The sequence below is a fragment of the Garra rufa genome, chromosome 17, assembly GCF_049309525.1.
Source record: "Garra rufa chromosome 17, GarRuf1.0, whole genome shotgun sequence".
Lineage (NCBI taxonomy): Eukaryota > Metazoa > Chordata > Actinopteri > Cypriniformes > Cyprinidae > Garra > Garra rufa.
Genome location: NC_133377.1, coordinates 45,921,546 through 45,933,916, shown reverse-complemented (window position 1 = coordinate 45,933,916; position 12,371 = coordinate 45,921,546). Strand labels below are relative to the sequence as shown.

At 28.6% G+C, this 12,371-nt stretch overlaps 1 protein-coding gene across 1 annotated transcript in view; it reads left to right on the top strand.

The window, feature by feature from the left end:
• The window catches only part of LOC141289453 (A-kinase anchor protein 9-like), a 67,665-nt gene that overhangs the window by 29,349 nt on the left and 25,945 nt on the right, over window positions 1-12,371 (top strand). The window contains exons 7-9 of the mRNA XM_073821546.1: window positions 3,927-4,085; window positions 5,610-5,711; window positions 8,991-9,143. Of these exons, the coding sequence (XP_073677647.1) occupies window positions 3,927-4,085; window positions 5,610-5,711; window positions 8,991-9,143 (414 nt within the window). The remainder of the gene's footprint in view (window positions 1-3,926; window positions 4,086-5,609; window positions 5,712-8,990; window positions 9,144-12,371) is intronic.

Here is a 12,371-nt window from a genome sequence, read left to right as displayed (position 1 = left end):
TGCACGTTTTACTTTCAGCTTCGATTTAACGATCGTGCAAAACTCTCAGCGGTGCTGAGCATGCATTCTACAATACAAGAGATGAATGTAACAAAAGAATTTGAAAGTGGGAGGACACAAACGGGATGTTGAAAAGTCTGATGTGAATGTATGCAGCGTTGTACAGTATATTGAGACGGAGGCGCCAGAATTGCATCTGACAGAATACTATATTTCTTTAAAAGTCATTGTAATTGTCCACAATCAAAAATCGTCATATCACACACACTTAATTGCAATGCAGTTTGTGCAAATCTGAAATGGAGGTTGGTTGAGAGAGAGAGAGAGAGAGAGAAAAAAAAAAAACGTTTGGAGCAAAAAACAGCCAGTTTCAGCAAAGCGGAGTCAGTGAAGGAGTGATTGGCAGCTAATAAATCTGCATTAAAGAGGTCATCGGATGCCCATTTTCCACAAGTTCATATGATTCTTTAGGGTCTTAATGAAAAGTCTCTACTATACTTTGGTTAAAAATTCTCAATAGTAGTGTAAAAAAAACACCCTTTTACCTTGTCAAGATCAGCTCTGCAAAATATCAGCTCATTTGTGACCCTGGACCTCAAAACCAGTCTTAAGTCGCTGGGGTATGTTTGTAGCAATAGCCAAAAATACATTGCATGGGTCAAAATTTTTGATTTTTCTTTTATGCCAAAAATCATTAGGAAATTAAGTAAAGATCATGTTCCATGAAGATTTTTTGTAAAATTCCTACTGTAAATATATCAAAATGAAATTTTTGATTAGTAATATGCATTGCTAAGAACCTAATTGGACAACTTTAAAGGCGATTTTCTCAGTATTTTGATTTTTTTGCATCCTCAGATTCCAGATTTTCAAATAGATGTATCTCCAAAAATATTGTCCTATCCTAACAAACCATACGTCAATAGAAAGCTTATTTATTGGGCTTTCATATGTTGTATACATCTCAGTTTTGTAAAATTTAACCTTATGACTGGTTTTGTGGTCCAGGGTCACATTTTATCGCATGGGCCCTTTAAATGCAAATGAGCTCTGCTCGCCCCGCCCCTCTCTGCTGTGGGATTATGAGCTGTAATGTTTACTTTAGCCACATTTAGCCACGTTTTTCAGCGAAACTTGTCAATCTGCACATTATAAGGAAAGGCCATTTGCAAAGATGCATAAAAAAAACCCTTATACTGACTTCCGCTGTGGGTGAAGCTGCATCAGGAACGATTCACACGAACATAGACGCATATGTAGATCGGGATCGGCGCTTTCCTTTTAAAAACGAAAGTAACGTTAATCCTCTGCGTCTTCAGCGGCTCAGATGTCGGTAGTAAATGACGACTGCTATGTTCATTATTACATCCAACAACAGAAATTGCTCAATTAGAGTCTTCCTCTGCACCTGAGTCTCACAATGCTGATCGTATTCGGCTGTTTGAGCTCGGTGAGGGCGGGGCTAAGGTAAGACGCTCATGTCAATCAACTATTGTGGGAGGGGCCTCTGTCTGTGTGTCGTCACACCCACAAGAAGCTGAAAATGACCTGATTTTAAAAAGGGCATATTACTTTTAAAGATTAAAAAAATACCACTGGGTGGACTCTTATCATTGTAGGGTGGTTGTGTACACAAACTGCCAACACACGTTAATGATGTTTTACCGTCCAAATTATAGCATTATCTCTGATGTTGACTAAAAGATGTGTTAAAAGCATAGTGTGGAATACTCACAGAAATAAACAGCACTCGTTTAATGTCTCTCTGCTGAAAAATATGCAGGTGAAAAAAACGGGGTTTATGTATTATGTCATCTATTCCATGCAATCTTAAACTATATTTATTACTTACTAAACTCTTAATTAATATGTGTAAACTGTTCATCTAACCAAGTCAAAATATCTTGTTTCCAGCTAAAAAGTATTTTTGATCTTGTTTTCTCAAAACATTGCCTAATCTTATCAGCCTAGAAAACCGCAGCTTTGCATTTCCACCGGTCTTAGTACACGATATAACTACAGAAGAGTCAAGTTTTAAATAGGACAAATATGGAAACTCGTTGGTCATTTTTGAACGTGATGCTATTGGTCTAATAGGATTCAATGATCTATGCTAAGCTATGCTAAAAGTGATATCGCCAGAACAGGAGAACGGCTGAATGGATTTCAAAACGGTAAAATTCTACTTATTAACTCGAGTTGGAGAATGAGCCTATTTCCAAAAAAAGTGGAGTGTTCCTTTAAAAGGAGTTTATTGATTTAAAAACGATTTGATCGGTGGGGGGGGGGGGGGGGGGTTGTCTTAGTATATCTTCCTGCTTTTTTGTCCTTAGCCAATCACATGCCTGATAAATGTTGACTTAAAAAAATCTGAAGTCGTTCTACTATATATATATATATTAGGGCCGGGACTTTAACGCGTTAATTTAGATTAATTAATTACACACAAATAACGCGTTAAAATTTTTTAACGCATTTAATCGCACTTAGTTTTGCACCGCGGAACGTTTCTCACTGGATGAGATTCGGCGGACCGATTATACTGGAGCACCAACTAGCGTTCAGACAAGCTGCGTCCGTCCTAAATAGTATTGTATGTCCCAAATCGTAGTATGTTTAAAAAAGTATTCCAAAGATTCCCGGATGGTCTACTACTTAACGATCAATGCACACTCTAACGGCTAATATTGCCCACGACACACTGCGCCGTGAACGAGGATTCGATTAGAACTACAAACACGCATAAAAAGTGTTAAAAAACTACAAACATGGAGGATATGCGCGACCAACGGACAGGTAGAGAAAGGGGTTTGAGTGATAAATAATCAGTGTGTAACCTGATAAAAAAAATATTTTTTAAATGTTATCCGCGTTATATTCCATGTGCAGCAACATTTATAATGATAGGTTTGGTCATTAACGTTTAAATGCATAATTAAGCAAACACAAGAGCAGAGTTCTCGGCATGAAAGACTCGTTAAAGAACGTGCCTCTTCATTTCTCTCTAATACGGTAGGAAATTAAATTAAACGAAATGTAGATAGTGTTAACTGTGATGATTGACAGGCCAGTTTAAACAGTGACAAGATTCAGGTAACTAAGCAACAGAGCGTCCGTTAAAGAAGCAGTTATGACCAAGTAGTATGTCCCAAAGCTTGCCTACTATTCTGCTACATTCTCAAAAGTATGTACTTTTCACAAAAAGAGTACATACTTATAGGGCATAGTATAAGTAGGCGAATTGGGACGCAGCAAAACAAACCACAGTGAACATGGACAAAAAAGCTGATGGGACCGCTTTGGTTGGCCCTGTGGATGGGAAATTTTGTCATAAAAAAGGAATGGATGGAAGCGTCGATAAGAGCATGGTTGTTCGCATATCACTGTAGCACATCGAGCCTATTGCTACACTTAATGGAAATATTGCACTGGTCTGTTGGACTTGGTTGAACAAAAATAAACAATATTTTGTTGCTTAAGCTTATGTATTCAGTCATTATTCAATGGTATACTAAAAATCCATATAAAAAAAACTTACTTCTCACTGTTCTCAGGTCAAATATTTATATGCGATTAAAATGCGATTAATTTCGATTAATTAATTACAAAGCCTCTAATTAATTAGATAAAAAATTTTAATCGAGTCCCGGCCCTAATATATATATTTCAAAAGATCTATTGCCATTGGGTTTAATGTAGTGCTGCAGTGTGATCATGGTGATGTTAAAATTGCTAGAGCGTCAGCATGTGCAGCAATAAAGACACATGAGCACAATCACAGTCAGTTGCCAGGCAGCGACACACACACACACACACACACACACACACACACACACACACACACACACACACACACACACACACACACACACACACAGACGCTTAGGTGTGACGTCAGTCTCTGATTGGTGTGGTGTGTGTCTCAGGTGCAGGAGTTGAGCGCGGCGCTGCAGGAGAAGACTGACTGGTGCAGTGAGCTGCTGTTGAGCTCGGAGCAGCTGCAGAGGGATGTCCGCGAGAGAGACGAGGAGATCGAGACGCTGGGAGCACGAGTGAGGGAGCTGGAGCACACGCTCATGCACAGGGTCAGTGTTTCACTGCTGCGGCTCGTGACGCAGAGCTAATGCTGCTAGAGCTCACTGAGTGTGTGTGTGTGTGTGTGTGTGTGTGTGTGTGTGTGTGTGTGTGTGTGTGTGTGTGTGTGTGTTTGAGCATCACGTCTCTGCTGTAATGGTCATATTGTGTTTGTGTGTGGGTTGAGAGTCGTGTGTCTCAGTGAGGTCTGTGTGTGTTTGTGTTTAATTTAATAGTGAATGGACAGATGTGCAGTATGGATGGTCGTGGTTGTCTTAGTAGTGAGTTTAATTAGATGTCATTCTTATTTTTTTTAAATCTTTGATATTTTAAGTGTGTTACTGGGAGTCACAGCTCACACTCAACATGCTAAAATTTGGAAAATGTTATTTTTTCACATTGCTTTTTATGTGACCTTGAGTTCTAAAAGGGTAATATACAAATAAATAAATATTTATTAATATTAATTTGTTATGGAAATGTTTTTATTGTTATTGTTTTAATTTAACGTTTTATTTTGATTACTACTATTATTATTTTGCCATTAGACTGTTGTTTTTAATATTGATAATATTATCACTGTTATTTTTAGGATTTATGGTTATGATATTCTTGTTCAACTTTTACACTATTAAAATAATTCTTATTTTAGTCATCATTTATTTTGTTGTCAGGCATTTTATTTAGAATAATATAATTATTTTATTATTATTATTTTGTTGTTTGTTTTTTTATTTAGAATTTTGTTATTTTGTCATTTTATTTTTATTTTGTAATTATTTAACTTTTTTCTTTTCATTTTTTTCTTTTTTTACATTTTAATGTTTTTATTATTGTTTTATTTGAACTTTTTATTTTGATTACTAATATTATGTCAATGGACTGATTTATTTTTTAATGTTGATAATATTATAACGGTTATTATTATGATTTATTATTATGATATTATTCTTGTTCAAACTTTACACTTTTAAAATAATTATTATTTTAGTCATCATTATTATTTTGTTGTCAGGCATTTTATTTAGAATAATATAATTTTATTATTATTATTTTGTTGTTTGTTTTTTTATTTAGAATTTTGTTATTTTGTCATTTTATTTTATCTTTATTTTGTAATTATTTAACTTTTTTTTCTTTTTTTTACATTTTAATCTTTTTATTGTTATTGTTTTAATTCAACTTTTTATTTTAATTACTAATATTATTATTTTAATAGACAGTTTTATTTTTTAATGTTGATAATATTATAACTATTATGATATTATTCTTGTTCAACCTTTACATTTTAAAAATTATTATTATTTTAGTCATTATTATTATTTTATTATTATAGTCGTTGTTGTTATTACGTATAGCTGGGTGCTGTCTAATTGTGAACTGCAAAACTATATATATTATATATTTTTTCTAAACCGTATGAGTCACCTGATGCAGATTGGATGTGTTTGTTTATTTTATCTGTGTTCTTGTGTTCAGAAAACACACGACAGACAGTCAGATGTCATGTAAACACATTGTTTGTGTGTGTGTAGGTGGAGGAGGTTCAGCATGTGTCGATGGCGAGTCGAGGAGACGTCACACTGGAGGCACAGCTGCAGACGGAGAGAGAGGCTCTGGACAGGAAGGAGAAAGAGGTACTTCCTGTCACCTCACCCATTCCTCTATAAGCACTCATGCATCACACAGATTGCCTCGTGTATCAACATGTGATTTTATTACTATGTAGTGCTCTTCACTTTAGGTTTTTATAGTGAGCTCAAAGTAACTTTTCAGTAAAGAAAAGTAATGTTGTTGTTTACACTTAAACATCCCATATTAACACATGCTCACTAATGTCTCTAATACCTCTTCGTTGTGGTTTCTATGGTAACAGCGATTATTATGGGTAGTGTAGAACAACATAATTTTTGATATTTTTGATTTTTCGTGAAAAATTTGTTTTATTTTAGTTTATTTTAGTTTTATTTTTTGCCCTAAAACCTTTTTCTTTATTTATTTATTTATTTTTTTTACATTTTTCAGATTTTTTTCTGCATTCCGTTTGAAAATCTAACAATCCTTAGTAAGAAGAAAGCACATTTGATTAACTGAAAACACGAAATATAGACATTTCAACCAGAATTTCTAAAAAAAAAAAAAAAAAATTCTGTTTTATTTTAGTTTATTTTAGTTTTATTTTTTTGCCCTAAAACCTTTTTCTTTATTTATTTATTTTTTTTTTTTTTACATTTTTCAGATTTTTTTCTGAATTCCGTTTGAAAATCTAACAATCCTTAGTAAGAAGAAAGCACATTTGATTAACTGAAAACACGAAATATAGACATTTCAACCAGAATTTCTAAAAAAAAAAAAAAAATCTGTTTTATTTTAGTTTGTTTTAGTTTTATTTTTTGCCCTAAAACCTTTTTATTTTATTTTATATATTTTTCAGATTTTTTTCTGAATTCCGTTTAAAAATCTAAAAATCTTTAGTAAGAAGAAAGCACATTTGATTAACTGAAAACACAAAATATAGACATTTCAACCAGAATTTACTATAAAAAAAAAATTCAGTTTTATTTTAGTTTATTTTAGTTTTAATTTTTTGCCCTAAAACCTTTTTCTTTTTTTTTTCCTTTTCAGAATTTTTCCGCGTTCTGGTTAAAAATCAAAAAAATTTTAGTAAGAAAGCACATTTGATTAACTGAAAACACGAAATATAGACATTTCAACCAGAATTTCTAAAAAAAAATAAAATTCTGTTTTATTTTAGTTTATTTTAGTTTTAATTTTTTGCCCTAAAACCTTTTTCTTTTTTTTTCCTTTTCAGAATTTTTCCACGTTCTGGTTAAAAATAAAAAAAAATGTAGTAAGAAAGCACATTTAATTAACTGAAAACACGAAATATAGACATTTCAACCAGAATTTCTAAAAAAAAAAAAAAAAATTCTGTTTTATTTTAGTTTGTTTTAGTTTTATTTTTTGCCCTAAAACCTTTTTATTTTATTTTATATATTTTTCAGATTTTTTTCTGAATTCCGTTTAAAAATCTAAAAATCTTTAGTAAGAAGAAAGCACATTTGATTAACTGAAAACACAAAATATAGACATTTCAACCAGAATTTACTCTAAAAAAAAAATTCAGTTTTATTTTAGTTTATTTTAGTTTTATTTTTTGCCCTAAAACCTTTTTTTCTCTTTTTTTTCTTTTTCAGAATTTTTCTGAATTCCGTTTAAAAATCTAAAAATCTTTAGTAAGAAGAAAGCACATTTGATTAACTGAAAACACAAAATATAGAGATATATTTTTTTTATTGTTTACATTTTCTTTCGTAGTAATCAAAAAGCATGTCAGTAATCATACATATATATATATATATATATATATATATATATATATATATATAAATATACACAATTAAACAACAATTTAACAAAAATCTAAAAATCTTTAGTAAGCAGAAAGCAAATTAAATTAACTGAAAACACAAAACTTAGACATTTCAACAAGAATTTATAAAACAAAAGAACTTTTTATTAGTCAGTTTTATTTCTTGCCCTAAAACCTTTTTTTCCCAGAATTTTTATGTGCTCCGTTTAAAAATCTAAAAATCTTTAGTAAGAAGCACATTTAATTCACTGAAAACACGAAAGTTTAACAAGAATTTATAAAAATAAGAAAATTTTAGATTTTCCTAAAAAAAAATCTGCTTTATTTTTTGCCATAAAATCTCTCTTTTTCTCTCGTTTTAATGGTTAAGTTACAGTCTAGTAATCAAAAAGCACGACATTTACATAATTACACAAGAATTTAACAAAAATAGCATTTAAAATTTTTCAAATATAATTTTTTTTGCCCTAAAATCTATTTTTTTATTTTTTTACATTTTTTTTTCTTAGTAATCAAAAAGCATGTCAGTAATCATACATATATAAATAAATATAAATATATAAATATACACAATTAAACAAGATTTTAACAAAAAAAATAAAAAATTTTCAAAGACTTTGTTTTCATTTTTCACAATTTTTCTGTTCCGTTTTAATGGTTAAATTAGTCTAATAATCAAAAGCATGTCAGTAATCATAAATCATGAAATGTGCACAATTACACAAGAACCGAACAAAAAATTACTTTTTAAAAATTTTTCAAGACATCAGTTTTATTTATTGCCCTAACATCTTATTTTTTGAAATCTGAATTTCTGATTTTTTTCTGAGTTCTGTTTTAATGGTTAAATTAAAATCAAGTCATCTAAAAACATGTCAGTAATCATAATCAGTCATTTTTCTCCCAAATTATATACATTTTTCCCCTCATATTCATTTTGTTTCCATTAAAAAAAAATTCTGGTTCAATTAAGTTGTCGTAATCAAAAAGCATGTCTCAAATATTCTTTCACCTGGTAATATTTTAAATGTAATTGAACTTTCTTGATTGTAATTTGCGTTGTCACTGTTTTGTGTAATTTTATGTTGTGAATTTTTTAAAGAGGACCCCAGGAAGACTAGCTGCCATTAAACGGGCCGCTAATGGGGATCCTAATAAAAACAATAAACAATACTTAACTAAAATCATCCTTATTATACATTTTAACAACAATTCATTAAAAGTAATTTTAAAAATGCATTTTAAGTCCTTACGAAATCTTTTTTTTTTTTTTCAGTTTTATTTCCATTTATAACCAAAAAGCATGTCAAGTGCCTTATAAAAAGTTTTTTTTTTCAGAAATGATTTGTAGTTACTGAATGTTTGAAAAAAAAAAAAAAAAAAAAAAAAGTAACTTTAAATTTAAATATTTAAATTTAAAAAATTAAGCAAATGAAGTGCTGCACAACAAGGATTTATTGTTAAAATTAAAGCATGGAAGAAAAATAGTGGTAAGTGTTATTATTGTTGTGTAATAGTGATGTGCTTGTGTGTTTGTGTGCAGATCGTGAATCTGGAGGAGCAGCTGGAGCAGTTCCGTGAGGAGCTGGAGAACAAGAGCGAGGAGGTGAATCAGCTCCACATGCAGCTGGAGATCCAGAGGAAGGAGATCAGCAGCCATCAGCAGGACCTGCAGGCTCAGGCCCGACTCGCACAGGTGCGTCTCTCTCTCTGCAGCTTCTTTGGTTTTGGTTTTGTTCACATCAAGAACAATGACTGTATTAGCAGCTGCACTAACGGACGGTCACATTCTGTTTATTAGAAGTGCTCTGTCTCTTTAAATGCTCTGGATTCTGATTGGCTGTTAGTGTTGTTATTATTCATCAGCTGGACAAAAACACTTTCAAAGTGGTTCCAATCATGTCGTTCCTCTGTCGTTATCATTATATTTGAGTTGTTGTATATTATATTAATCGCCTGTGTTGTGAACAGGCCTTCATTTTATTGTCAGTTCGCTTTAGTTCAATTTTATATATTATGTGTATTTATTAATGCCTCTTTCAGACAGTCGTCACATGGAAAATATTTTCTTGTTTGGAGTTTTTGTCTTGTATTCCAATACTAATATTTTAACATATAAATCAAGATGAAAGCACAAACACGTGAGATATTAAAGAAAAATAAATCGAAATTAAGTTTAAGACAAGAATAAATATCTGCCAATGGGGTCAGGAAAGTAAACTTAATCAAAAGGGGAAAAAAACATTTTTATTTTATTAATTTTATTGTAAATGTACTGAATTAATTAATTTTATTAAATATGCATTCTTTAAAGTTTATTATTTTCTTATTTTATTTTTTAAAGGTTGTTTTATTTTATTATTAGTTTATTTTTATTTTATTTATTTTATTTTATTAAAGGTTGTTGTTTTATTTTATTAGTTTATTTTTATTTTTTTATTTTATTTTATTAAAGGTTGTTTTATTTTATTATTAATTTATTTTTATTTTATTTATTTTATTTTATTAAAGGTTGTTGTTTTATTTTATTATTAATTTATTTTTATTTTATTTATTTTATTTTATTAAAGGTTGTTGTTTTATTTTATTAGTTTATTTTTATTTTTTTATTTTATTTTATTAAAGGTTGTTGTTTTATTTTATTATTAATTTATTTTTATTTTATTTATTTTATTTTATTAAAGGTTGTTGTTTTATTTTATTAGTTTATTTTTATTTTTTTTATTTTATTTTATTAAAGGTTGTTGTTTTATTTTATTATTAATTTATTTTAATTTTATTTATTTTATATTATTAAAGGTTGTTGTTTTATTTTATTAGTTTATTTTTATTTTATTTTTTTTATTTTATTAAAGGTTGTTGTTTTATTTTATTATTAGTTTAGTTAATTTGTATTTATTATTATTATAATTATTATTATTTAAGTTTATTACTTTTTCTTAGTTCTGGCCTCTTTGACCGATATTTGTTCTTAAATTATTAATTTTATTGTAAATGTTATTAATGTATTGATTAATTTCATGAAAAATGCATTCGTTAAAGTTAAGCTTTTATTTTATTTTATTAAAGGTTGTTGTTTTATTTTATTATGTAGTATTATTAAGTTTATATAAGTTTATTATTATATTTTATTATTTTTCTGGCCTCTTTGACAGATATTTATCATTAAATTAAGCATATATGGTGCCATTTTGCTTCTCAAGTTGATGCATCTTGATTTACAAAACAAATTGATATTTGTGCTGGAAAACAAGACCAAATATTTTTTTGCAGTGCACCTCTCATTCTGTCTGTCTCATATATATGTATATTTCTATATGTATGTGTGTGTGAACATGTTAATGTTTTATTGAAGTCAGCATAAACAAAATATAAAATATTAATACAATACAAATATCTGCCAGAAAATCAACATAATACAAAGGGAAGACGATATATGAATTTGTGGAGAAAATAAAAATAAAAAGATATAAAATTAAGATTAAATAAAGATAAAATTTGTTAGGTATCCTTTTTTATTATTAAAAAGTGAATAAAGCATAAAAAAAAATTCTGGAGAAACTCAAATGGAAAACAGAAAAAAATTCTGGAAAAATAAAATTGAATTTGTGGAGGAAAAAACTGAATTTGGGGAAAATAAGTACAATTTTATTGTAGATTTTATAAAAGAGAATTCTGGAGAAATAAAAAATTCTGGAAAAATAAAATTTAATTTATGGAGCAAAAAAAATAATTTGGGGGGAAATAATTACAATTTTATTGTAAATTTTGTAAAAACAGAATTCTGCAAAAATAAAATGTGGAGGGGATTTGGGGGAAAATAATTAAAATTTTATTGACAATTTTGTAAAAAAAAAAAAAAACAGATTTCTGGAAAAATAATTAAATTTATGGAGCAAAAAATTTGTTTTTGGGGGAAAATAATTACAATTTTATTGTAAATTTTGTTTAAAAAAAAGAATTCTGAAAAAATAAAATTTAATTTGTGGAGGAACAAAATAGAATTTGGGGGAAATAAGTACAATTTTATTGTACATTTTGTAAAACACACAATCCTGGAAAAATTAAATTATATTTGCGGAGACGAAACAGAATTATGGAAAATTTTAATTAAATTTGTGGGGGGAAAAGGGGGATAATAAGTACAATTAAGTTGTAAATTATTAAATGATTAAAGATTAAATTTATTAGCTATGCTTTTTTTTATTATTAAATAGTAAATGAAGCATTAAAACAAAACCAGAAAAACTCCCAATAGAAAACACAAAATTCTGGGAAAATAAAACTTAATTTGTGGAGAAACAAAAACAGAATTTAGGAGAAAATAATTTTGTAAAACATAGAGTTCTGGGAAAAAAGATTAATTTGTGCAGAAAAAAAACTGAATTTGGGGGAAAATAATTTCAATTATACTGTAAATTATTAAATGATTAAAGATTAAATTTATCATGTATGCTTTTTGAATATTAAAAAGTTAATTAAAACTGAAAACAGAACAATAAACGGTAAAAAAGAACTGAAAAAAAAAAAAAAAAAACAGAAAAACTTCCCTAAAATTCTGGGAAAATAAAACTTAATTTGTGGAGAAACAAAAACAGAATTTAGGGGAAAATAATTTTGTAAAACATAGAGTTCTGGAAAAACAAAAATTGAATTTGTGGAGGAACAAAATAGAATTTGGAGAAAAATACTTAAAATTTTATTGTAAATTTTGTAAAACTGAATTATGGGAAAAAAATTAATTTGTGCAGAAAAAAACTGAATTTGGGGGAAAATAATTTCAATTATACTGTAAATTATTAAATGATTAAAGATTAAATTTATCTTGTATGCTTTTTGAATATTAAAAAGTTATTAATTAAAACTGAAAACAGAACAATAAACAGTAAAAAAGAACTGAAAAAAAAAAAAAAAACAGAAAAAC